This window comes from Myripristis murdjan, chromosome 17 (assembly GCF_902150065.1).
Source record: "Myripristis murdjan chromosome 17, fMyrMur1.1, whole genome shotgun sequence".
Classification (NCBI taxonomy): Eukaryota; Metazoa; Chordata; class Actinopteri; order Holocentriformes; family Holocentridae; genus Myripristis; species Myripristis murdjan.
This window is the reverse complement of record NC_043996.1, coordinates 15,366,215-15,392,966: the sequence shown is the minus strand read 5'-3', so window position 1 is coordinate 15,392,966 and position 26,752 is coordinate 15,366,215. Positions and strand designations below refer to the sequence as shown.

Genomic DNA, 26,752 nt, shown 5'->3' with positions numbered 1-26,752 from the left:
CTCATTGCAAGGGTCCAAATACATCCAAACATGAATGTTCCTTTCCAATGTTTTGGAAATGCTGGGTATAGTCCTCTGAGAAGACCAACAGATGTCAATCCAGCAGACTGCCATTTTTATAGACATGGTCCAATAGTAAAGACATTGTGTGGGTGTATCATTTTGACATCACATAGTGTCTTACAAAACATGAGTGGACACGGCAACATAATACTGTAAAATTTAATTTCATGGCATTAATATAATGTATGTGAGCAGACAAGCTATCAAAAACAAAAAAGAATATATTTTACACAAAATGAAGTAAGCATCAGCAGTGCCACAACCACTTTTGAGATGATGACTGAACAAGGAGGAGGGGAGTCCAAAAACAGAACTGCTGGTACTGCTGAAACAGGCAGGATCACATCCCAGGCCTTCCATATGTGGCATTAACCATCTACAAGTCAGCCAAAGAGGAGTACAACCTAGCTCAGGGAGATGTTTAGGCTTACAAGGTCTCAGGCAAGGCCATTCTGCTACACTAACATGGGTAACTGTAGTAGCTCCCTATGGCAGTACCGTCAGTCCTGTTTCTGTGCTAGAATGTCGCAGCCTAGGTCAGATTATTATTTAAAATCAATTCAATTCAAAAACTTCTGAGACTGACTGAATCTTTTTGTGGTGCAATGGAACTGATTCCATCGCTCTAAAAAAATGCAAATCCTGACAATATTGCACCCCGAGCAGATGGAAGCATATCAAGCATATCAACACTGAGGATTTCAATTAATAATCGACCTAGGTGAGGAAGGACAGTTGCCATGGGTTACAGGTTCTGGCAGCACTGCAGTTTGCTTCCCCTCTGACCATCCGTGGTGGGTGGGACGCTGATATCCACCACGTTGTTTCCCGGGGACTCATCATGGGCAGACCGCTCAGCGATCTGCTTCTGCGATACGATGCGATAGATTTCTGTTTTTAAAAAAGATGAGAAATATGCAGATAAGCTGTTATTTCACCCACTGGGTGGAATGCACTGGGTGGAATGGCAAAGCAAGGCTGCTGTTGACATGCCTCCCTGTTTGGCAGGAATTTTCCAACCAGATACGGTAACTATGAGTGAAGCGAGATAAGATAACAGCTGATGTGGTGTGGCAGCTATGCATCCCTTTCACTTGGCAAAGTAGTCCATCAGACTGAATAAGAGATACACCCATACAGAGATTCAAACACTGATACTCAGAAGTGGAAACAATCCTGAAACAATGCTGACTCAAATCAGGTAAAAAAAAAAAAATACTGAAGCAAAAAATGACTTAGTAAAAGCAAATGATAATGAAGAATTTAGTTTGTAGTGAACCAAGTAAGATTTTGTGCATATTCAAAACATCGCCCCGTAAAATGAATGATGCCCGTTGCAACTTTCTAAGCACCTCAACAAATTAATAGTGATGATAAGGCAGGTGCAGTCCAGAATGACTGCAATTAGTAAGTTTCATATTTCATTACTCATGTACAATATGTAGAGTAGCTGTAGTCCCTCCTTTCCACCTCTGTTCACAAACATACCTGTAAGAATATTCTTGAAGGCTTCTTCAACATTTGTTGAATCCAAGGCTGAAGTTTCTATGAATGATAGATTATTCTTCTCTGTGAGGAGCAAGAAAAAACACAGGCATTTAGAATGGGAATGGTGAAAAGTTTCTATAAACAAGAAACTAGAAAAAAAAAAAAACGTATTGTCCTTACTAAATAGACAAAACAAAGAGAAAATTGCCACTGTGGAAACAAATACTCTCCAGTTCTTTACATGTTCTTTCTCCAGGAACATAAACACAGTGTCACAAAACTAAATGCATGGAGTGCTGCTCTGGTGTGAAAAAATGGTTGTCTGCTGCTCCTCAGTTTGAGGATCCTGTCAGTTTAGAGCTGTAGGGGAATTCTGAGGCGCTCAAGAGGGAGATGAACTTAAAACGTGTTTTTATATCACATGGCTGTTCAGTTAAAACATGCCAACGCATTTCAGCCACTGAGGCCTTCATCACGGCAAGTACATTTTGTTCTTGCAAGTACATCTCATTTTACAAGGGCAAGTATGTTTGATGTGATGAAGGCCTCTAGGCTGAAATGGGTCGGCAGGTCTTAACTGAATAGCCATGTGCTTTTTAAATTCATCTCCCTCTTGAGTGCTTCACAACTCTTCTACAATCCATAATAAACACAACAGAATAAAGGGTACCCAGGAAGAACACAAAGATCTTCTCAAAATAGAATTCAAGAGTAATGGAACAGTGAACAAGCAATGGAGGAGTTATTTAAAAAAACACCCAACTCCTTATTCCATTATTTAGCCTCGCTGTGTTTCTTTTCACACATCACTCCAGCCCAGTGAGGCTCCTGTACCTGCGAAAGCCCGAGCCTCGTCTGTGGGCACAGCCCTGAGGTGGCGCAGGTCACTCTTGTTGCCGACCAGCATGATGACGATGTTGTTGTCGGCATGGTCCCTCAGCTCCTTTAACCAGCGCTCCACGTTCTCATAGGTCAGGTGCTTGGCAATGTCATACACTAGGAGGGCCCCCACGGCCCCTCTGTAGTACCTGTGTGGTGAGCGAAATAACAAGACAGCAAGTATCAGTTTCTGTTTAGCACCATGATCTCAAGAAGTTGTGTGCAAAGACCAGTTTGAAACCAAATCTGGTTAATTTTTTTTTTTTTTAATTGAAGTGATTTCTGCACTGTTGAACATCCCCTGCTCTACCCACTGCTACCCACAGTCACACCTCGCTTGAGCTCTGTCCTCTCCTACAATAAAAACAATCTGGCCCCACTTCAGTTACCTTATATTGTGATTTTTTTTTTCCATTTAGAAAACACTCTTATCCACAGTGACTTGCAATGAGTGAGTTGGTATGAGTTCAATATCTCATTCAAGGACACTTTAATAAGACACTTTGCAAGATTGAAGCCGTGACTTTTGGTCATGGGACGTTCTAAATAGCCATTACACTTTTCTGCTGCGCCAAAATTACCGTGGGTGCGTTCCGATCGCCCTGTAGCTCCCTGCGCAGTGGACTACACAGGGTGTGCCGCCATGTTCAGTGTGATTCCAAACCACAGGGAGCAGTTCGAAGGGTACTGTGAACTGTACAGGGAACAAGTGAACAACGGTTCCTCACTTTGCCCAGTTCGCCAACGGATATTACCCATCAGTCATTGCGTGCCGGCGAGTTGAACCAAGGGTTAGCTCGTTGTTTATGGCAACAACAACTGGGTGCTCGAGATGCGGCGGTTATTTCTCTCACCACCGTCATTATTAAAGATTTTAAAATAATCTGTCAGTGATCAACATATGATATGACACACAATTTGTAAATGATGTGATGCGAATCTCTTCAGGAATGACACCGTACATCTTGCAATGAAATCACATTAATTTATAAGTTTTTGCTTGTTAAGCTAAGTTGATTACGCTGACAACCATGGGGTGCACGAGACGTGACGGTTATTTAGGAATGACAACTGTACATCTTGCAAATGACAGCGGTAATGTGAATGAATGAAATAACATTTCACAAGACATTTCACCAGGTGTGTTTTGGGAACTCGGCCGGAAACAGCTGTGACATTGCAGGGTGTTCCAATTGGAGTAAATTCGTGAAGTGAAGTTCCCTTCGCCAACGTTCCCTGTGCAGGGAGTAGGGAGTAGGGAGCTCTGTCGCAGTACACTGTGGATCGGAACTCAACTCATGTAATCAAAAAGGGGAATTCCAAGTGTTTAAGTATAGGGTGGAGATGGGCAATATAGTAATATTATATCAATCTGTGATAGGAGACTAGACAGGATATTTTGGGATAGTGCAGAATATTGTGATATGGTGTAAAAATTGTTGACTTTTTCTGGTTTTAAAAGCTGCATTACATTAAATAGATGTAATTTCTGAACTCATTAGACTGTTATCACTGCTCTGATATTTGCCTGTACCTGCTTGGTCACCATATCCACATCACTAATGATTGTTAACCAAAAATCTCCTGCGTGTAAAATAGTTTATGCAGGAACCAATAGTGATCCCTACAGTATTATCGCAATATCGATATTGAGGTGTTTAGTTGCAGATACTGTGTGATATTTGATTTTGTCCATGTCACCCAGGCCTTGTAAAGAATATATATGGAGATTAAGGGCGCCCGCCTCTACAGCATTAAACCACACACATAATTATAAGCCTAATTACTGTGACAAGTCACAGTACAACCCACTTCCTCAACTGGGACTGCACTGCTGGGACCACCAAGAGGTCCCGCACGCCCAGCAGACCTCATGTGTGCTACAAAGACATGGACAGGTGGTTCCACACTCACGCCGAGGTGATGGCTCTGTAGCGTTCCTGTCCTGCCGTGTCCCAGATTTGAGCCTTTATCGTCTTGCCGTCCACCTGAATGCTGCGTGTGGCGAACTCCACCCCGATGGTGCTCTTACTCTCCAAGTTGAACTCGTTCCGTGTGAATCGAGAGAGCAGGTTGCTCTTCCCTACGCCTGAGTCCCCAATTAACACAACTGCAGAGAGGGAGAGACAAGGAGAAGCGAGGGAAACAATGAGAATGAACGTATGTGAGGTGGGGAGGGAGGCAGACAGGTATTAATAGGTAAAGGTAACCTTGGTGTTGCACAAGGCAATATTTCTCAACCAGGGGTTTGGGCACCGCACAAGAAGTCACAAGATGATTTATGGGATAGGATAAAAACATATTCCTACTTTGCAAATTTATTGGCATCTCCATCTTTTCAGCTTCTCTCTAATTTTTGTTGTTTTGGTGAAATACTAAATAGTTTTAACCCTGTAGGTCTCCTGTAAAAATGAATGAGATGAAACAATCTGAAATGTGAAAATCATCCTTTGGTTAGGCTGTTTAACACTCTGCATAAGCAGACCGTGACAGGGGGTCCTAACCAGGCACTGCTTCATTTGAACCACTGGCACAGTGTGAGGGGGTCGAGCGGCAACACACTGTGTGAGAGGTAAGGTTGACCTTGCAGAGGTCAAGAGGTTAGGAGAGAAAATGACCTGTTGAAATAGCCCACTCGGCTACAGGGAGCCTATAACCTGTCAAAAAAGACATGTTTTTTGTCTACAATACCCTTTAAAGACCGGCTTTGTCCCACAGCAGTTTAGTATCTACAAAAATAACTGTACAAATTCTCATCATGAACTACAAATCCCTACTGTAATTTAATAGTGACAGAAGCAAAACAAAACACAACAAAACAAAGGCTCCCATAAACTAACTCCACAATTACCATAGCTATATGATAGGTCCCCACAGGAATATTTTGTTATCATCCCTATGCTAAACAGACACGCGCAATAGATTGATAATTAACAGTCCTTTGATGATCACATATCTTATCTGGCCTGGCTGGGCTGGTGGCAGGGTCTGTGGCTGTTGGTGGCTGTTCACGGCAGAGCAGCAAAGGTGGAGCTCTTTTGTTTTTCTTTCTCCCTCGACAAAGGAAACAGAGCCGAACTTTGTCCCTGTCGGCATCGCGCCGTGGTCCTGGCTGCAGGAAGCTGATAACGAGCTCCATCAAAACCTGAATCGACAGTTTCAGGCCGCTGTGCCCTTCCTGTTTCAGCCGGGTACGGAGACGACGGCTCGGCAAGAGAGAGGGAGAGAGAGGGAGCCCTTGCCTCCGGCAGATGCCCTATTCATACCACAGAGGATACTTTGTTACATCTAAATGGCCTTTTGGCTTACAGGCCCAGGATGTTAATGTGCCACAGGACCTGATATCATGATTAAAGAATTGCATTCTGGGTCAAACGGAGCACTAAAAGATAAACACAGATCTGAGCCTGTTTCTGCGTAAACCTAGGTGACAACATCCCACTTTTCATTCCCAGACCTACAGATCTTGTTCATATAATTGCTAAAATAGGCCTGTTGTTGCTGCATTCTCAATGTCAATTTGACCAAACAGCCTCCCATCCCTGGAGCTGGGGCTTATTGATCACCATGCCTACAAAGGTAGAGGCTAATAGGCCTGTGATCAACCATATAAAGTGGAATGTGTAAGGTGGACAGAGAAAAACATCAAATGTCATTCAGTAAATAAGGAAAAACTGGTCGGTCGTTACTGATCAAAGTATAAATCCTCTTTTATGAGTTGATGGAAGTTTAAAAACAAAAGGCTTGACACGGGTGTTGCATCCTACAGCCTACCTATAAATATAGCTGCGGGCGTTGTAATGTTACAATGACAGCATTATGAACTAATAACAGGACTGTCATCCGGGCATACATTGTTTCTTTGAAAAACACTAGTCCGATTCCTTGCAGATATCTGTTTGGTCGCCGGTCAACGCAAATGAAACAATTATGGATTAAAAGAGATTTAGAGAGCGTATCTTTGTCGGTGTGAGCCTGTGTAAACGGGGGAATGCAGTCATCATTTTTTTTTTTTTTTTTTTTTTTTTTTTACCTTTGAACAAGAAATCGTATTCATCGTCTCGGTTCCCCATTCTAGACGAGGCCGCTCCAACGCTTGTCTCCGGAAGAGAGTGTGTGAAGACTGAGTGTATGAATTATCGTTATATACAATAAAAATATATTATAGATTTAAATTGAGACTCTGCGCCAGTGTTGGCTGTCAAAGCAGGCTGGCCGCAGGAAGGGAGAGCTCCCAACTCTGCAGAAGGAGGGGAGGAGTCCTTGCAGTTTTCATACCTTCCTCAGGGGGGCGCTCTTTACTGGCATGCCAAGAAGCTGCCATTCAGCTGTAGGCTACCGGTGGTCAGTCAAAGGCCAGGTGCATTTCATCCTGAATGGAAAGGTGACCAAAAAAAGATGCATATTCAGCTCAATCTGCTTTGGCATGCAAATCTTAAACTGCCAATAGACTAATTACAGTTGTATTAAATCCAGAATAAATAACAATACATGACAGGTAACATCTGTTGTACTTGATTGACTGTGAGCAGGGGCGTCTTATATTGGGGGAAAATTAGGACAATTCCAAGTGCCCTTGCCTGACAGGGGCCCCAAAAATAGGTAAAAACTAATATAAAATTATTAAACCATCATCGAGTGTATATATATATATATATATATATATATATATATATGTGTGTGTGTGTGTGTGTGTGTGTGTGTGTGTGTGTGTGTGTATGTATGTATGTATGTATGTGTATATATATATATATATATATATATATATATATATATATATATATATATATATATATATATATATATTTTTTTTTTTTTTTTTTTTTAATTTATTTATTTTTTCATGGGGCCCAAAATTCCTGCCCCTGACTGTGAGTGTGGGTGTTGTGCGATTTTCTGGGTTGCCATAACAGACCCTTCACTGCACAGTGTGCAAAATAAATGATTGGTGCAGAATAACTATTGGTCATTTTCAGTTTAGTATAGACGCATTGCCTAGGTGAATCCTGTAGGTTATATCACATCTAACAACAGACATTTTAGTATTATTTAAAAAGCAGGCCATTGTCTAACGAGTTCCTCGGTAATTTTAGGCCTGCACTTTTAGGTTATTGACAGATGAGGTGCAAACAAAGTTTAAATTTGGAAATGGAAATGTCAGGAAACAATCACTGATTATTATTTTATCAACATCAAATACCATCCTACATTTATGCAAGAACGTGGGACAGAAAAAAGATGAGGAAGAAAAAAATAACTTGCTTAATTTATAAGGGTTTATAAAACATACTCCTGAAAGTGCAGCGCGGTTACCAGGCACAGTCGAGTAATCAGTCTCTGTTTAACTTAATGTAGTTAAATCATTTTCAAAAGAAAAAAGAAAACTAAAGCAAACAGGAAAAAAAGTCTGCAGGTCAGTTAGAAACTCAAATCGGGCTTATCATTCAATAAAATAAAATAAAATAACACAAAAACATTAGAATAACAAATAATTTCATAACAAATGTGAGCTGACACCTTTTTTGTCACTGAAATGACAAAATATTTGGCCATGCTTATTTTTACAGAGGTCGTGCTGACACGGGACCCGCCCACCGCCCTCGAGCTCTTCTGCTATTGGCTGAGCGGAAGGTCAGCTGCTGCAGAAGGCTTGCACGTGCTGCCGATGCATTGCAAGATCAAGATGGCAGCCTCCTTGTGTCGGTGCTACGGGGTAAGACAAATATATTCCTCTATTTACATGTCTTAACTTCTCACCTATCACTTCGCTAATGTTTACAGATGTTCACGCTTTTCGTTATTTGTTTTCCCGGCCTGCAGCGAAGTGGACGGAGTTTCGTGGTGTTTTTTTCCCCTCTCTAACCGAGGTGTAGGTTACGAAACGGCCTTGCTGCAGCTGCTCAACATGGTTCATGATATTATAGTTTCATCAGCCACTCCGCTCCTATAATCGGCTAATAAAATGGCAGAGTGTTCATGTTGTTTGCCTTTCATTTGTCCTCTCCGTGCCTTGCTCATAGGCAGCGTGGCTGTCTGCCCGCAGTGGGCTGTGACCCGCCTGTCATTCATTCTCCGTCCGCTCCCCTGTGGAAACCCTGACGGTGAGTTTCTGTCTGTTGTATGTTGCAGCTGGTGGGCGGCCGCGGCCTGGCTCTCCGCTCCCGGCCGCTGGTCTCCTCTCTCTGGACCCGAGATGTGTACAGGACCCAGGGGAGCCCGGCCGCACCTGTTCAGGTACAAGCTCGCATACTTATCTCTCTTTTATTTTGACACCATCAGAAACTGTTCATACCTGTTGGCTATGTGATTGGACAGCTTCACACTCCGTCTGGGATTTTTGGAAATCCTAATATGATATGTTGTGGCATTAAGTGTTGTCTGTACCTGAGTTACTGTTAGGGTTCCACTTCAATAGGATTAAAGCACTTTTTTTCCATTATGGGCATAATGCACATACTCTTTTACAATTAGGGTTAATGCAGGATTTAGGATTTAGGATGTAGGATTGAGGCACTTACCTTTTACATAATGCACATAATCTCTATATATTTTTTACAATTTCTAATGCACATGTTTTTATATTTATTTTCCTTTTTCGATCCTTTTAATTTCATTTATACTTTTTTTTTTCTTGAGAATTTGAGCAACTGCAGCTGACTCAATTTTCCCTCAAGAAACAATAAAGTATATGTGATTCTGATTCTGAGTGCCAATACTCATCCCTATGATGTAGTCATAATATTGGTAATAAGGTATTTGTTAAATGATACCATGGTGATATTTGATTTTGCCCATATTGCCACACTCTACTCTCTGAGTGTGATTCATCTGAAATCAGTGTCATGTCCAGGGTTACGTAGTTAAGTAAAAGGTCTTTTCGCAACAGCATTATTATTTTAATGCAATTTATCTGTATTCTGTTATGTACTTAAAATATGTTCTTAAAACAGATAGTTGTGTGAAAAATTAGAGGACTGCTGCTGGGAATACTTTTAAAATGAAAGGGAGAAATCTGAGCGTTATCTGAACAGAGGCAAGTGGAGATTGTGACACAGGAGAGAAATTGGGTTGTATGGAAACCTGAAATAATTTAACCAAAGTTGGTACTTATTCGACTTTTCTGTACTTGTAGTCTTCATTGATCCCTCAAATATGGCGTTTGGATAGTCATTTGGATTATCTAAAGGTGTACTGACTGCAAATTAACTGTAATGGAATACATTTTAATGTAACCTACCCACAATTCTTTGTGTCACATATAATGCAAAATGTTTGGATTAATTTTGATCCATTCTAATATCAGAAGTTTGGCTTCTGTGTGTTACCTTTTCCTCGTTTCCTCCTACAGCTGATGAGTGTTGGGCCCATATCTAATGTATTTCTCCATTTTAACGTCTGTTTTTGTCATTATTGTCCCATTCTCATACACTATATTACCAAAAGTATTCGCTCACCCATTCAAATGATCAGAATCAGGTGTCCTAATCACTTGGCCTGGCCACAGGTGTATAAAATCAAGCACTCAGGCATGCAGACTGTGAAACAAGACATTTGTGAAAGAATGGGCCGTTCTCAGGAGCTTAGTGAATTCCAGCGTGGAACTGTCATAGGATGCCACCTGTGCAACAAATCCAGTCGTGAAATTTCCTCGCTCCTAAATATTCCACAGTCAACTGTCAGCTCTATTATAACAAAATGGAAGCGTTTGGGAACAACAGCAACTCAGCCACGAAGTGGTAGGCCACGTAAAGTGACGGAGAGGGGTCAGCGGATGCTGAAGCGCATAGTGCAAAGAGGTCGCCGACTTTCTGCACAGTCAATTGCTACAGAGCTACAAACTTCATGTGACCTTCAGATTAGCCCAAGTACAGTACGCAGAGAGCTTCATGGAATGGGTTTCCATGGCCGAGCAGCTGCAGCCAAGCCACACATCACCAAGTGCAATGCAAAGCGTCGGATGCAATGGTGTAAAGCACGCCGCCACTGGCCTCTAGAGCAGTGGAGACGCGTTCTCTGGAGTGATAAATCACGCTTTTCCATCTGGCAATCTGATGGACGAGTCTGGGTTTGGAGGTTGCCAGGAGAATGGTACATTTCAGACTGCATTGTGCCGACTGTGAAATTTGGTGGAGGAGGAATTATGGTGTGGGGTTGTTTTTCAGGAGCTGGGCTTGGCCCCTTAGTTCCAGTGAAAGGAACTTTGAATGCTTCAGGATACCAAAACATTTTGGACAATTCCATGCTCCCAACCTTGTGGGAACAGTTTGGAGCGGGCCCCTTCCTCTTCCAACATGACTGTGCACCAGTGCACAAAGCAAGGTCCATAAAGACATGGATGACAGAGTCTGGTGTGGATGAACTTGACTGGCCTGCACAGAGTCCTGACCTGAACCCGATAGAACACCTTTGGGATGAATTAGAGCGGAGACTGAGAGCCAGGCCTTCTCGACCAACATCAGTGTGTGACCTCACCAATGCGCTTTTGGAAGAATGGTCAAAAATTCCTATAAACACTCTCCTCAACCTTGTGGACAGTCTTCCCAGAAGAGTTGAAGCTGTAATAGCTGCAAAAGGTGGACCGACATCATATTGAACTCTATGGGTTAGGAATGGGATGGCACTTCAGTTCATAGTATGAGTAAAGGCAGGTGAGCGAATACTTTTGGTAATATAGTGTATCTGACAGCGTAATCATAACGTTCCAGCTAAGTGAGGAAAACAATTAGCACCCATAATGGCTTCCTTGTGGGAGTGTGTGGATAACCACCGTCTGTCCTATTAGCTGTCTGTTCCACTGCTCAGTCTGTCTCCCTGTCTGTCCCATCAGGTGCGATATGCCTCAGGTCGTAAGGGTTTCCTTGGGGAGTTTGTGGACAACCTGCGTCAGGAGTTCAGTAAGAACCAGGAGATGAAGGAGAACATCAAGAAGTTCAGAGAGGAGGCCAAGAGGCTAGAGGAGTCCGATGCCCTCCAACAGGCCCGCAGGAAATACGTAAGAGGATTATCTGGTTCACAGACATTTAATATCAGACAATGCCTATCTTGTGTTCAAGTGCAAACATTTGTTGTTTTTTCTCCTCCTTTAGAAAACCATAGAGTCTGAGACAGTGAAGACCTCTGAGGTGTTTAAGAAGACATTGGGCTCTTTGTCTGAAACAGTGAAGGAGGTGAATCATCAGCACTTCTTATGATTTATGATGATTTCATGCTGCTGCAATGTGGATGCAGGCTGGCCTTATGGTTATTGTTGTTTTCTGAATATCCATCAACAACCATGCCATAATGTTTTTTTTGTTTGTTTGTTTTTTAACTCTGATGTCCTGTTTAAAGCTAGTTATAGTTAGTTATTGAAAAAAATGCCCTGTTTTCTGCTAATGTTACTTATGTGTGTGTGTGTGTGTGTGTGCATGGCCATAGAGTCTAGAGGAGGTGACTCGTACCGACCTCGGGAAGAAGATAAAGGAGGGGATGGAGGAGGCAGCGAAGAGCGCCAGGCACTCTGCTGAGTCTGTGTCCAAAGGAGGGGAGAAGCTGGGCAGGACCAACGCTTTCAGGGCCATCTCACAGGTCAGAGGTCACAGGGTTTCAAGTCCCGCTTCTCCACAAGTGAAAAACGTACTGTGGCCTTGACCTGTTAAGGCTACAAATTTGCCCAGTTAGTCATTTCTGCTTCAGGGCTACTTTGTCTAAGAATTTAATTGTTTTAGCTTATGAAAATCAATAACTGGATCAGAATCAACAGTTTTTCTTTCTTTTCATCTGTTTTCTGCTTTTTATCTCTGTGTCTGTAGGGTGTGGAGACTGTGAAGAAGGAGATCGATGTTGGTGATGCCGGCCCTTACCGGGCTCCTCCTCAGCTGAGGAAGAGGAGTGAGTTCTCCTCTAAAGGAGCCGACAGTGACTCCAGGGTGTTTGAGGCCAATGAGTGAGTAACTCTTGGAACTCAAGCTTTTAGTCCATGAAATGCCAAAAACAATGACATCAAGTTAACAGAGGCCCAAGCAGGGCTGGGCAGTACAGACAAAATTGAATATCACTATAATGATATTGTGTGATATTGTGACTACTGGTGTTTCCACAAAATTTACAGAGATTTTTGCTAAACAATCATTAGTAATGTTGATATGATGACCAAGTAGGTAGAGGCAAAAACAGAACATCAAGAATAGACTATTAAGTTCATAAAATTGCATCCTTTTTTACTGTAATTCAGCTTGTAAAAGCAGGAAAGGGCAACACTTATGCCATATCATGATATTATATGATATTGATATATCGTCCAGTTGCTTACTAAATCTTATGAACAGCCAAAACATAACAAAGTATTCATGTTATAATGATATGAAATGCAGAAAAGCAAGTAAATCCTAGTGTTTGTGAAGCTGCAACCAGCAAATAATCGGTGCTTTTCCTTAATGAATGGCCAAAACAAATTATTATCAATTATAATCGGTTAATTGTTTGTCTATCAATTTAGCGACTAATCATTCCAGGGCTAATGGTATCACTTGATTTGTCTGTATTTTGTGATGCAGAGAGGCTATGGGTGTTGTGCTCCACAAAGACTCTAAGTGGTACCAACAGTGGAAAGACTTCAAGGACAACAACATGGTTTTCAACAGTAAGTTATCTATTAGCCTGGATCATGTTACATATTTATATTGTGTGAAAGATCACCTATGATTGTGTGTAATTCACTGTTGAGACAGCAGGGGGCACTAGAATCACTACGGCAGATGATAGGAAAATCCAATACTACTCAAGTTCCATGTGTTTGTTGATTAGAGGGCAATGGACCCACACAAGTCCTGTTTTTAAGTGTCATTTTTTTTTTTTTTTTTTTTGCTGTATAATGTAACCTCACTCGGATTTTCCCTTTTTTTTCCTCAGGGTTCTTTGAGATGAAGATGAAGTACGATGAAAGTGACAACGCCTTCATCAGAGCATCCAGAGCTGTGACTGATAGAGTCACAGACCTCATAGGTAACACTCACTGTCAGAACCTGAGACTGATGTTTCATTTACCTCTTACTGTCTCTTACTGCAGTATATTATGTAATGAAAATTTAATTTAATTAAGGCCATGAAAGCAGAAAGTGTAAATTTTGCCAGTTCAGATGCGACAATGCCTCTGATCATGTTTTTGTTTGGTTCTTGTTTTCCAGGCGGTCTTTTCTCCAAGACAGAAATGTCTGAGGTGCTAACGGAGATCCTGAAGGCAGATCCTACCTTTGACAAAGACTCCTTTCTCAAACAGTGTGAGAGGGACATCATCCCCAACATCCTGGAGGTAAACAGGCTCTCTCCTTGTTTGTCTCTGTCTCTTGCTTTCTGTCTTTATGGCTGTCTCTTCCTCTTTGCATCTCCATTATTCACTCGCAAACTTGGTTATTCTCCTTAACTGATTTTATCGAACACTCTCCAACAACTCGGCGTTGCTGTGTTCTCTGCAGGCTATGATCCGCGGGGAGCTGGATGTATTAAAAGACTGGTGTTATGAAGCTGTAAGTTCTCCATCTCCTATCCTGTATCTGTTGAGTACAAACCTCATTAAGTCTAATTTCAGTCATTTTTATGCCTTTTGTTGAACCATCCTTTGGAAAATTAAACTTTTTTGGACCCAGTTATGCCTTACATAAACTCAAAAATGCACAGTCATTAAGCTAAAAGCAATGCTGCTTTTCTTAGTTGATGTTTTGGAGATGAGAATTTCCCCCGGCAACAGCAATATGTTCTCTCTTTTAACCTATTTATTCTTGATAATCTTAGTATAGTTAATGATGTAAGTCATTCTCAAGAAATTTCTACTTTTTAGTTTACTTATCTGATGTGAATTTGTTAGCCAGCAATTAGGTTGAGTGTGTATCCGCCATCGATATTAGGGCATTTCTGGCTTCACTCTCAATAATCAAACAGGCAAAGGCACTTATCAGACATAGTGACCAACTCAAACCACAAGTATCATCCCACATTTTTTTTATTATGCTATGACAGATACAAGCTTCATGAATGGCATTCACAAAGTCTATCAGTGATCTGCAGCTATTCAGAAATATGTGAGGCTGATTTGTGCGAGGTTGAAAGTCCTTGAGCTTTAAAGTTGATGTGTCTGAGTTGTGAAGTAAAGTGAAGTTGATGTTAACACCAAATGTGTTTTCATGTTCTTGTCCTCAGACCTACAGTCAGCTGGCCCACCCCATACAGCAGGCAAGAGCTTTGGGGCTGCTCTTCCAGTCCAAAATCCTGGACATTGACAACATCGATGTAAGTGGTATCACATTCATACGCCGGTCTTCACACACAAATTTCATACATAGCAATTTACCCAGTGGTCCAGATCTGTTTTGTATCATTTCCTTGTGTTCTCACTCGCTTACTGTCCTCTCTCTTCTCTGCCTTTACCTTTCCCTGTGTTTTAGCTGGCGATGGGGAAGATCATGGACCAGGGCCCAGTACTGATCATCACCTTCCAGGCTCAGGTCGTCATGGTGATCCGCAGCCCCAAAGGAGAATTAGTGGAGGGAGATCCGGTCAGTCAATGCATAATTACCTGTGCACTGGATCTGATGTGATTCTAGGCAGGGGGGTTACAAGGCTGAGTCATTTGAAGGAAGTAAACAACTCAACATTAGACTTTTTAATAAACGTTATAAATATCAGTTTGATAGATCATGTATTGGTCAAACCCTGTAGGCTTGACTTAATTATTCCTCATATCCCATTACCTAGAATAAGTACCAGAAAATATAAACAGAAAGTTTCTATTGGCTAGACAAAAGAGGAAAGACGTTATGTAGGTACAATCTTTCATTGCATCATTTCATTGCATCATCAAATGTCCAATCAAAAACTCAATTAATGAGCTGTGATACATCTAGATGTTTTAAAAAGGCACTTTCCTTCATACCATCTCTGGTTCTGACCCGCTGCTCTCTGTTCCCCCACAGGAGAAGGTGATGAGGATGATGTATGTGTGGGCTCTGTGTCGTGACCAGGAGGAGCTGAACCCCAACGCCGCCTGGAGACTCCTGGACATTTCCGCTTCCAGCACCGAACAGGTCCTCTAGGCCAAGGGACAGAGGCCAAGAATAAAAGAAGGTGGATCTGGAATGCGTGGCTGGAATACAGACATACTGATACACACACACACACACACACACACACATTCATGTCTGAGCACAGTGTGCATATGTGGTCTTCTGTAGGACCAAGGACGGTTGTCAGCAGGAGTGTCTCATTACTTTATTTGCAGATGTATATATTTAACCACATGAAAACATGTAAACACATGACATTTCCATAGAAATACAAGTAAGGGCGCTTTGTCCTCTGGATGGAGGGGTGTGTGTGTGTGTGGGTGTGTGTGTGTGTGTGTGTGTGTGTGTGTGTGTGTGTGTATGTGTGTGAGATCTCTTGCGCTGGGTAGCTCATTGTTTGTGTTTCCGGTCACTGACTGGAGTGTGGATACAGCGCATGCCATCAGCGACTTGGACGTGAGGGGAGCCTGTATGTTCTCACCAACAGACTGTAAACAAGCCACCTGTGTGCTTTCCTTCATTTCTCTTTTTCATCCAATTGTGCATCTGTCCATGTAGGGCCCGTGACTTGATCCAAGGAGGTCCGGCAGGCGTTAGCATGAGCACCTTTTATCAAAAGCCAAAAACAAGTTAAGATGAGTTGGAATCATAATATAGGATATTGTAATGATCTGTGAGTTTAGGTTCCCTCCTTTCATAGGTCCTCAACAATAAGAAACATTGTATGTACTTATTAATATAAACTCTTGAAAGTGGAGTCAGCGATTTTGTGGTAAGATTGCTGACATATCACCTCCCTGTCTGCTAGCTGTCCGTTCTGTGTGCATGCTGGAAAAAAAATCCGGTGGTAAATCTGGCTGCTGATTTCAGATACCAACAATCTTTCTCCAGAATCGCCGACTCCAGCTTTAACACCTTGTAAATATACTGTATGTGAAGTACTGCTTCTGTGTAAGCTTGGGTGGGACCACAGTTGGATATTATGTTAACTTCATCATTTTGGGGTCATTTGCCATCTCATGTTTTGCACTTTTTAAAAAAAAAAAAAATCATCTGGTTTACTGACTGTTATTGCCATTTAAATGATTCAGTGTGTCTCTACATCCCCACTGGCTCAAACATCAGTGGGGATCGAATAATACAATATACTAGTATTGTACCTCTCTTAAAATATGACCATTTTTGTGAAGAGAAGTTGAGTTTACGGTGTCTGAAATGTCTAAAATGTGCCACCATGTACTTAATGTCAGCTAGATCACAATTTGAGCCCGTCTTCTCTTTTATTTAATTTATTTATCTTGGAAATAATGGGAGTTGTTTTAAGTACTTTATGTCGAGGCGGCTTTGACTGTGTCGTTTCAAAGCCAGTTCAGCTGTCACAACAGCTCTCTTGTCATTTATGTGAGATGGTTTATTGTCAGTGATACTGGCACTCATACTACACCTGGTGCCCAAATCTAGTAAAATGTCAGAACTGAGATGACAGTGTGAGACATTCCATGGATGTATTTTTGAGAGGCACACTGAAACTGAAACCTTGTGCTTACTGGAGACGGTACTGTGTGGAATTTGTGTCAACTCTGAGGGAAGAAAACACACCAGGGAAACACTAACCATAAATCGTGGTCTTACAACCAATATGGGAGTGCATGCATTGATAAAAATGCATGACATAAACAAAATGTAATGTTAAATTTGCAGTAATATTTATCAGAAATTATCTGTAATTGAGCCAGAGCGTGGGGTGTACTTGCAGTGACTCAAGGCATAGTAGTGCTCCAGGCTCCATGTAACTTTGTGGTTAGATAATGTTTGTCTAATGTTTGACTGTGTCTATAAAATATTTTTTTAAATAGGCAAATGTTTCCTGAAAAATGCTTTTGAGGATAGAAATTACTTGAAAATGACTCTGTATTGCCACATTATGCCACAGCGATGAAACAGTGTATATGCTCATTAATACTTAATGAAGAATGTTGGGCTAAAACTCACCTAGTTTTTGTTAACTGTACATCCATCCTTTTATCTGTGGGTTGACCAAACATAAATATTAAATTGAGTTTATTTTATATATTTTTTTTTTATTTTTAGCAGTTACATCTGTTTGCAGAGAATAAAGAGCACTGTATTATGATTAGCTGTGTCTGAGTTTTCTCAAGTCAGCAGCATTTATTTGTATGCATTTTCTGTGTGTGTGTGTGCGTGCACAAGACAAAATTAAACTGCCCCGTTTGTGTGTCCTTTGTTTTCTCATTTGAAAACTGACATGCTTTGATAGATGTCCATGGATCCGGCCATTGAGGCTGGTTGATAAACCTATGGATTTGGTGATATAGGGCTGATAGATCGGGCTTTAAATAATACGTGCCTGCAGTTCACACACAGGGGCAATATATAGAGACCCCATCCCACAGCTGTCTGTTGTGATGAATGACTAGGGACATCCTTACACTAGCTAACCTCTCTCAGTTATCCAAAGTCTACTCCCCTTTCTGCTCTGAGACTGTGACTGAAGCACATGAGATGCGTCGGGGTTTCCCCACACAAATTCGAAAAAATATAAATATGATGCTTGCAAATTAGTTAAGTTATCACAGGCCTGCATCATGTGATCATGGGCAGCTTTAAAAATAATTCCGCAGTCCATGTTTTTATTGTAAATTATATATTTATATGTTGAACTAACAGCAAACCCATTTCAATCACAGGATGACTGCACCCTCCATTAACATCTGGTCTCAGGCTCTGTTAAGCTGCTTTCAGCCGTGAACATACCTATTGTATGTGAATGAATGAGTCTGGTGGGGGAAAAGGCCTGGGAGGCAGTTCAGTGTCTTCTTTCACTCACTTCTAGGAGTTATTGCAATGTGTTCCCGATGGCACAGTCAAGAGTATATACCATGCTGTGCTCTGGCCTACATAATACAAAGGCTTTAAATGTAGAGTATGCAGCAAGGACAAATGATTATGTAAACAGATATTCTCAGTGCCGTCATCCCTTGCGCTGTTTGAATAACCTGAAACTCAACCTGCTGAACACTGTTGAGAATCATATTGCTTATTTGTATATTTACAGATGGCACAGATCACATCCCAATGTAAGTGTTTTGATTTAAAACAATACGGTTCCACAAAACGTGATTTCAGAGCATGTTTAGTGTGACAATACTGTAAGGGATTTTGGTCTTGTTCCTTATTGTTAAATGAGGACACAGTATTGAAGAAAAACACACTGATTTTCCATCATATGCAGCACTAATTATAGCATTTATCCCTGGTTTTATGTTAATTCTGTCTATTTACATGTGAGGCACTCGGTGCATGTAATTTCTGTATTATAGCCTAAAGTGATTTGAGCTGCATTTCTAGTTTTTTAACATCATTATTATTAATATTATCAGTGGTGGTAGTAGCAGTACTAGTAATAATTTGAAAAACTTTGAAAGATTCAGACCTATTGAAAGTGTAGCATCTCCTCACTCCTGAACAAAAAGCTTGTTATAGTCCTGAAACACACTACTTTGACACCTTCCATTTTTACTCATTATCTGATTCAGGCGTATCATCCTGTGAGCTCGACACCCATCTCTGGATTGGGAATCAATACACACCTTTGAAAAGATGAACAAGCAAACATCTGGGTGTAGTTTGTGGACAGAAAGTAGGTGATGAATTGGAGGGGCCTTTGGCTGCGGGTGGCACCCAAAAAAAAGTCATGATTCATGGTTTTGTCCACCCAAGGGATCCATATTTTGTGTAACAGTGATCTCACTTTGCTCTCTGAACCTCAGTTTGACCTCCCAATGTAAACCACAGGCCTACATAACAATAATGATGGCTGCGGTAGTCAGTTACATCGCCGTGCAAGCTGTAGGCTCCTGTCAATTATTACCCCAGTGGGCTGCCTGGTAGAGCCCTGCTTGGTGTGATGTTTTTATGACCCCTTTCAGGATAGTGTTGCCATTCACTCACAATTAATTAATCCCACAGGGAGATCCCACTGAGCATGAAGCAGGGGATATGTGAGTGCGTGTAGACCTCAATCTGTGCTATTGTTTATAGGATTTTAATTGTGTCAATTAATTTGTTGTTGCAGTGAGTATTGGGAGCGCAGCTACAGGTAGATCATCAGGTTGCCTGTGTTGTTTTGCTCCACATTTTGATCATGTAATTCCTTGCAAGGTGGCCTAATTCTTGCTATAATCGGTGATGTCATACTTTCAAAAGCAAACATTGAAATGCAACATGTAAAGTTTTGGTCCCATGTTTCATGAGCCAAAAAGGAAATGCCACATAGCCTTTTTTTTTTTTTTTTTTTTTTTTTTTTTTTTGACACAGCAAGCTCTTTTCTTCCAAATCTTGTGCACAAATGTGTTTACATCCTTGTTAGTGAGTATGTGTCCTTAGCCAAGACTTTATTTGAACTGTTACTGTAAAACCAGGTAAAACTTTGTGAACTATTGAACACTACATTAATATTTTTGCCTATATAGATGATTTTATATTTTTATGGACTCTGACTACATGGAGAACTTTGAGAAAGTTAGTAAGTAGGCATTGCTTCAGCCCACTTTTCCACAACAAAATCACTGTTATATTCTTATAATATTCCAGCAGGGACTTACGGTGTGTCCGTGGTAGCCCATAATGAGTTTTAAAACCATCTCTTTTTTATTTCTTAATATATTTTCATGTCTAACACACTTAGAAATAAGGGTTGCAATAGGTTTCCCCTTTGGGTTTTACCCAGGACCATTTTCATCCTCAAAATCAAAACTTCCCAATTTGGAAAAGCAACATTATCAACATTGTTATACTTTTTCCAACACTTTTAAAATTTGGCCCATTGACCGCTGCTGTAGCCAAGCAGGAGCCAGCAGCACATCGATATCAGGCTCAGTACTGGAGCAACCGGTGAGATGATGGTCTCTACGTCTGAGGATGATACCAGATAATCTGTAAGCAGGGCCTACAATACTGAACAATAGGGAACTTGTGCTTCAAGGTTTCTCAAGGGTTCTTTGTAAAACCCTTTGTGGATTCTCAGTGAAACCTTTGGAATATAAAGGAATTCCTTTTAATTCTGCTTTTCTGTCTGTATAGTATCCTTTGCTGTAGGATTACTGTAGTTTTCACTAAGGGTCGTTTTGAGGCAAGCATAGAAACAACAAAAACACAATCAAGAGTCATCAATTAATGACAAATACTACGAGTCTTGGAATGAACCGGTGGGCGCCGAGATGAAATATCTGAATAGGACATCCAGACCACAAATTTGATGAAAACGACGACAACAACAACAACAAACAAAACAAAACTTTTTAGCCTCACGGCATTGCAATGTGCCATATTGTCCGGCCACTGGCGTTAGAAAGCCCCTTCAGTCCCTCAGTCTGTCATCCGGTCCTCTTACATAATGAAAGAACCACACACGGCCGCTGGCGCTTTACTCAGTCAAACGAGAAAAATATGTGTACTGTCCGTATAGGAGCACCCATAACTCTCTATGTAGGCTACGCATGTGTGTGCGTGTGTGTGTGTTGGGGTTAGTATAAGGGTGGGGGGGGCGGTGCCCGTCAAACTGAGGTTACTTAAAACCTTTCAGAAAGTACAAGCCGGGCAATGCGCTGCACTCGGGCTGCCTGCCGGTTCACCTGAGCGCTCTGCTGTGTGCGCACCAGGCGGAGGGGACCGGGCGCTGTCCGCGGTGCTGAACTGCTGCTGCTTGGACGTCGCAGAGGAGCTCACACACACACATTGAACAGGCAGGTTTCCTCACCTGCGAGGTGCGCCGCAAAGTAAGTTAACTTTGAGTGGAGACTTTGTGCTGGAGCTCACCGGTCAGAGATCCGTGAGGATGATGATGATGATAGCGCACTGTGCATGTCATGTCATGAGAAGCTATCATGTCATGCGTGGCCATGCGCTTCATTCATAAACCACCTTATTTTTTTTTTTACCTACGTATAACTTTGCGTCACCGTGTAGCTTCATGCCGTGTATTGTGGCTTATTACGAATATTAATTAACGAATATTACCACTAAATCAAAAGAAGACAAACATCTGGTCAAAATTCTCAGGAACAAGGTAAATATGTATATCTTTTATATCTATAAATTGGTTTCACCCAGTTTTGTGGTGAATCTTTATTACTAAAAAACTTAATGAACTATAATATAAATAGATATAATAAACTCATAATTAAAATTCGAATCCTGGCCATATTTCTCTGTGTTTTGCTTGCAGTGGTTATCTTACATCTGAGATCCAGCACAGTTAAAAATCATTTTCCCTTCTGGGTAAATTCAGTGTAAGAAGCTGCAACTTTTCGAGCGTAGATGTGGCCTGGCATTGCAATGTGATTTATCTTCTGTTTAGCAGCCCAAGCAGGTCTCTCAATGAGGATCGATGAGCCGTGAAATTGGTGTTTGTTGCTCATTCTTTTATATTCTTCAGAGCTCTATTTGCTCTGCTTCTCAGGGGAACTAGATTGTTATTGGGTCTTGGCCCTGTGGTGTTTGTATTTCATTATGATCACAGATTATATCCAGAGTTTTGAGTGACATTAAAATGTAACTTCTTGGATCTTGGAAACCCTAGAATGGACCAAAACATCTGCTGTGATTACATCTGGATAGTGTATTTGTATGATTTTTTTTTTCTTTTTTTCTAAAAGATGATAAAAATAAACCCAATCATACAACTTGTGAATATGGTCAAACACTGAAATAACTTTAACCACTTTATATCATTTGTTTTTCAGCATTCCTCATTTCCACAATTCATTAGTTTCCTTGTCCTTAATGGGTTTTTTTTTCTAACCACTTCTTGACTGGAACTTCAGTCTGTGTTAAGCCTACTTACCAGTTCTGCCTGATTATTGAGTCTGACGTATTCATCTGGTTCAAGCTTTACTTACCTACCTAAACTACTGTCCAACCTAATGTAACCACAGCACATTTGATAATTAATACTGGTGCAAGGAGTAAATTTTATTATGTTAACAAAGCCCTTGTTAAAGCTTAGCTTGGCCCTTTAGCCCCATCATCCAGAGAACAGCGGGGCTATTAACCTGCCTTTGCGAGGACCAGCAGGGTGGTGAGGAGGGAGAAGAAGCCTCCTGGAATAGAATATGCTGACTGGGGAGTGCAGCTATACCGCAAGAAAGGTTTTCTCTCCTGCCCACAGTCCATTAAAGAGGCTGTGGAGAGTGTTTCTGTGCAGAGAAGCACAGCAGAGTCCTTCAAATCTCTGAGGGTTTCCACATTTTTACTTCACGTCATCAGGGTCTGATTTATTTATCTTGTGATTCACCGTACCTGAGTTCAGGAGAGAGGAGTTTCTCTCAGCTGTCTGGTTTATTTTTCTCACAAGATGTGCTCTGAAAAATGGAAAGGACATGTACAAAACAAACAAAATGCTGTGGTCTGGGTTGTGTTTTCCACTAACTTTATCTCTACCAGTTGACTTTTTTATTTCTTATATGCTGGAAACCCACATGGTAATATTGTCTGTTATCTTAACTGTTTTCTCTTAGGTGGTCAGATTCTACAAATGAAGGGTTCCCCTAGAGACTCTAGATGAGGATGAAGATATAGAGGAACTTTCAATCAATCAGCAGCCTGATGAAATACAGTCAACCTGGCATTTGAGAGGTCTGAAAATAAAGCACTACAACAAGGACCATTTCCAGCCTGCAAGTGCTTTGATTGATCCATGGGACATCTACAACCACTCAGTTAAGATTTACACTCCCTCTATACCCTCCCTTTGTAATTACAATAAAGGCCCCCCTAGGACCATCTATTGGATGACACTTAAAATATTGACAAATACACATCTGCCTTTGCCACTGACCACTGTGCAGACAATTTGACGTTGAAGTCACGACCTCAGGTTTTGTCTTTTCTCTTGACAGAGGAACTCTTGAGAGAGAGAGAGAGAGAGAGAGAGAGAGAGAGAGAGAGAGAGAGAGAGAGAGAGAGAGAGAAAGAGAGGGAGAGAGAGCAAGAGAGAGAGGACACCTGAACACCAGCCAGTTAAATCTAATTAAACCTCACTGAGCGTGCCTCAGCGTGCTACTTGGTTCACCAGAGACTTTATTAATTTGCACTACTAATTTGCCCTATGCCATTTCTATGGGAACATTTTCTTCCATCTGAGTCCTTCTCCACCTAAACCTGGAAAAAGACACAGAAATCACCCTCTAAACCAACAAGAGCAATGCCATCCCTCACATAATTTACTTGAGTGACTGTTTTTAATCTTTTTTTATCATCCCCTGACTTCTAAGATGGGCGACACAAACTACTGGGTTGTGGACTATGAGCTGTCGTCCCCTGCTCCGCCCAGCTTCCCCAGGGCCCCAACAGTCCTGCAGCCTGTGGTAGGGCATGCCGAGCAGGGCACAGCCCTATGTTTTGTGGGCCTCCTGGTGCTCCTGCTGCTCTTCCTTCTTGTGCGTTGTGTCCGTATCTTACTGGACCCTTACAGCAGCATGCCTGCATCGTCATGGACGGACCACAAGGAGGGGCCAGACCGGGGACAGTTTGATTATGCATTGGTGTAGAGGGAGGGAGGAGGGTGGAGGAGTGGGGGGGGGGGGGGGGGCTGGTGAAGATAAGGGTGGAATGAAAGGAGTGAATTTTAAGAGGTGAATATGTCAAGCCCTCCTTTTGAGGGTGCTCTGTCAAGTTAAAGGTGGAGTTATAATGAGAGAGGCGATGCATGTTGTTAGTGTCCTGCAAAAATCTACTATCATAAAACATAATCTCCTGGATTTGGAAGAAAAAAAAGCCTGTTCCTCCAAAAACAAACCTATTCATTGTCTGGCCATGTTCTGGGACCATGAATGCTGCTCTCTCTCTCTCTCTCTCTCTCTCTCTCTCTCTCTCTCTCTCTCTCTCTCTCTCTCTCTCTCTCTCTCTCTCTCTCTCTCTTTCTGTGTTCTCTATCTCTATGTGAGTGTGAGTTAAGTGTATGCCTCATGTCCCACGGCCATGACTGCTCTCTCTTGTATGTGTGTGTGTGTGTGTGTGTGTGTGTCCAGTATACTTGTTCTGGGCAGTGCCAGCTGTCAGACTATACTGTAATATTGGAGAGCAGTGCAAGTGGTGGTTTCTACAAGATAACACTATCAAAAGCATTTATGAACAGCTGCATAGAAAATGCAGCAGGGCAGACAGAAAAAAGTGATTATCCAACAGAGCATTTATATGTCTTAATTGTTTGGAATGTGTGCAGACAAAGCCTTAATGGTGTTGTCTGTGCAGCCTGGAGAGCGACACACACTGCAGGGAAGGGAAAGCATCACAGCATTACTTAATGACTTCTGTTTATCATGTCATTTTGTAATTCCATAATCTTTTGACAAATCCCAGAGGTGAATTATAAATAGAGAGCACTGCTGCAAGAGAGAGAGGGATATCCTGATTGAATAAAAGATAGATTAAATGCATTTAGGAGGGACATGGAAGTAGATCAGACAGAACTAATAGACTGTACGTTATTATTACAGACTTGGAGACGAGGCCTGAGATTCTCAGCTTTTACTTGTTGATAATGTAAAGTAAGTAAAACATTCATATGGGTCAGATGACAGTCAAAATCAGAAAAATTACAGTTTGCCTTCTAGCAGAAAGAAAGATGGCAGATAAAGTACATGCAGCTGTGTGTGTGTGTGTGTGTGTGTTTCTTTTTCTTTTAAGTGCAGCTGAACCAAAAACTTAGAGGAGGTCATCTTCTCTGGAAATCATTTTGAACCATGACCTGAGTGGAACCATGCTGGATATTATGTGTGACACTTTTAAGATGATCCTCAGGTAAAATGAGCATTAATCGACCAAACAGATTCCCATGCCCAGTTGCCTCTATATTTCATAGGGCCTGTGCCTCATATTAGTAAGTTTTAATACAGTCATTTGTGTTGTTCTAATACTTTTTTTCATCCTCTGCGCTCTAAAAAGCAGTTTTGCTCTGCCATGTAAGTCAGGATTTATAAATTCTAAAAAACAATACAACACAATGCGTTTATTTGTGGTTCTACTGTTTAATGTCGCCATCCCTTTAAGAGGCTTAAGAGGCTCAGTGCGACATCATGTAAAGTTGTGCTTATGAAATGCATGGATACCAGTTTCTTCCCTTAATCCTCTTCTGCCTTTAGGCCCCCGCCAGCCCACCAGCCAAAACAGTGCCTTTAGGAATATATTATCTTTGTCATACCAATGATGCTAACATTCCTTTTCCAATCTAATGTTCATGCTATTGTTTTTTATTGTAAATCCCTTTGCAGTTTGGTTTGGAAAAAGCTCTTTATGAATAGTTCATTACTGATGCATCATATTCCTGATTTAATCATATGATATGTTGATATGTTTTCATAATGATCACCAAAAGACTGTTCAGTATGAAATACAAAACTATTGTGAGGTCCAGCTTCTTGGATGTACACTCAGTATTGGCTCTTGCTTGAAAAATTAGATATTTTCCTAATGTTTTTCTGTACAGTGGCATTCAGTTTTGTAATGAAATAAAAGCATTTGTCCGTCTGTGCTGCTTTTATAAGGTCTGATTACTTTTCCATCATGGACCTGGAATTCAATATCCACAACACACACACACACACACACACACACACACACACACACAACTACATGTATAGTACACACACACACACCCACATGCACATAAACTTTTACTAGAACGAAGGTTGTCCTCACTGTTGCCCTGAAATCAATGTCAGCGAGATTTAGAGCAAATGAAATCAATCGAATAATCAATAAGAGGCTCGTAAAGAGACACAGCCGGTTAATTCATGAGAATCAGCCCTCACAAAGTCACATCACCCCAGATGAAATACGTCCTTACGCTGAGTGATGTACAGCCTCATCAGAGCACTCTGCTTGTTTGGAGGGGAGAAAGAGAGCATTCAAGCATCTGCTGACTGCACTATCAGTAGTACACCTTTTCAAAAGATGGACACCACTTGCTTTGTCACACTAATAATGTGGCAAAAACCTGGAAGCAATGCCAAGCAGCAGTTTGTGATATTTGACCTGATTCAGGTAAGATGTCAAGACAAATGACACAAATGACACTGAAAATTAAACTGTACAATTTTGCTTCCTCTGTGTTTTCCAGCTGGGCCCATTTTAAAGGGTTTTCCCCTTTAACACTCTGTGCCAACAAATCTCATTCCTGGCAGCCTGTGCATGTTTCTCATGCCTCAGTTTGTAAACAGCCTTATCCAGGACTTTACTATTGTCAGCTGACGACCTCTTGTGGA

General features: G+C 41.4%; 3 protein-coding genes across 3 annotated transcripts; 2 read left to right on the top strand and 1 right to left on the bottom strand.

The window, feature by feature from the left end:
* Window positions 1-208: 208 nt before the first annotated feature.
* LOC115375779 (ras-related protein Rab-11B-like) lies at window positions 209-6,657 on the bottom strand. The gene is made up of 5 exons (XM_030075315.1): window positions 6,464-6,657; window positions 4,345-4,540; window positions 2,386-2,579; window positions 1,552-1,632; window positions 209-954 (listed from the first exon to the last, which is right to left on the bottom strand). The coding sequence occupies exons 1-5, from the start codon at window positions 6,501-6,503 to the stop codon at window positions 809-811; spliced, it is 657 nt and encodes a 218-aa protein (XP_029931175.1). The 5' UTR covers window positions 6,504-6,657; the 3' UTR covers window positions 209-808.
* A 1,426-nt stretch (window positions 6,658-8,083) lies between these two features.
* LOC115375616 (mitochondrial import inner membrane translocase subunit TIM44-like) lies at window positions 8,084-17,657 on the top strand. The gene is made up of 13 exons (XM_030075076.1): window positions 8,084-8,143; window positions 8,560-8,664; window positions 11,258-11,422; window positions 11,517-11,597; window positions 11,848-11,997; window positions 12,222-12,355; window positions 12,966-13,051; window positions 13,321-13,413; window positions 13,596-13,720; window positions 13,884-13,934; window positions 14,605-14,694; window positions 14,850-14,960; window positions 15,378-17,657. The coding sequence occupies exons 1-13, from the start codon at window positions 8,096-8,098 to the stop codon at window positions 15,495-15,497; spliced, it is 1,359 nt and encodes a 452-aa protein (XP_029930936.1). The 5' UTR covers window positions 8,084-8,095; the 3' UTR covers window positions 15,498-17,657.
* Window positions 17,658-23,472: 5,815 nt separating this feature from the next.
* ctxn1 (cortexin 1) lies at window positions 23,473-24,037 on the top strand. Its single transcript, XM_030074876.1, has one exon. It carries the CDS (start codon window positions 23,762-23,764, stop codon window positions 24,035-24,037), a length of 276 nt encoding a protein of 91 aa, XP_029930736.1. The 5' UTR covers window positions 23,473-23,761.
* The last annotated feature ends 2,715 nt before the right edge of the window (window positions 24,038-26,752 follow it).

Excerpts from the sequence above, each read along its gene's own strand:
- ctxn1 (XM_030074876.1), top strand. The coding sequence starts at position 23,762 with ATGGGCGACACAAACTACTGGGTTGTGGACTATGAGCTGTCGTCCCCT.
- LOC115375779 (XM_030075315.1), bottom strand. The coding sequence starts at position 6,503 with ATGGGGAACCGAGACGATGAATACGATTTCTTGTTCAAAG. Across the intron at positions 4,541-6,463 it reads ATACGATTTCTTGTTCAAAG|TTGTGTTAATTGGGGACTCA; the intron begins GTAAAAAAAAAA and ends CCCTCTCTGCAG. Across the intron at positions 2,580-4,344 it reads TACAGAGCCATCACCTCGGC|GTACTACAGAGGGGCCGTGG; the intron begins GTGAGTGTGGAA and ends CTCACCACACAG.
- LOC115375616 (XM_030075076.1), top strand. The coding sequence starts at position 8,096 with ATGCATTGCAAGATCAAGATGGCAGCCTCCTTGTGTCGGTGCTACGGG. Across the intron at positions 8,144-8,559 it reads CCTTGTGTCGGTGCTACGGG|CTGGTGGGCGGCCGCGGCCT; the intron begins GTAAGACAAATA and ends TGTATGTTGCAG. Across the intron at positions 8,665-11,257 it reads GCCCGGCCGCACCTGTTCAG|GTGCGATATGCCTCAGGTCG; the intron begins GTACAAGCTCGC and ends CTGTCCCATCAG.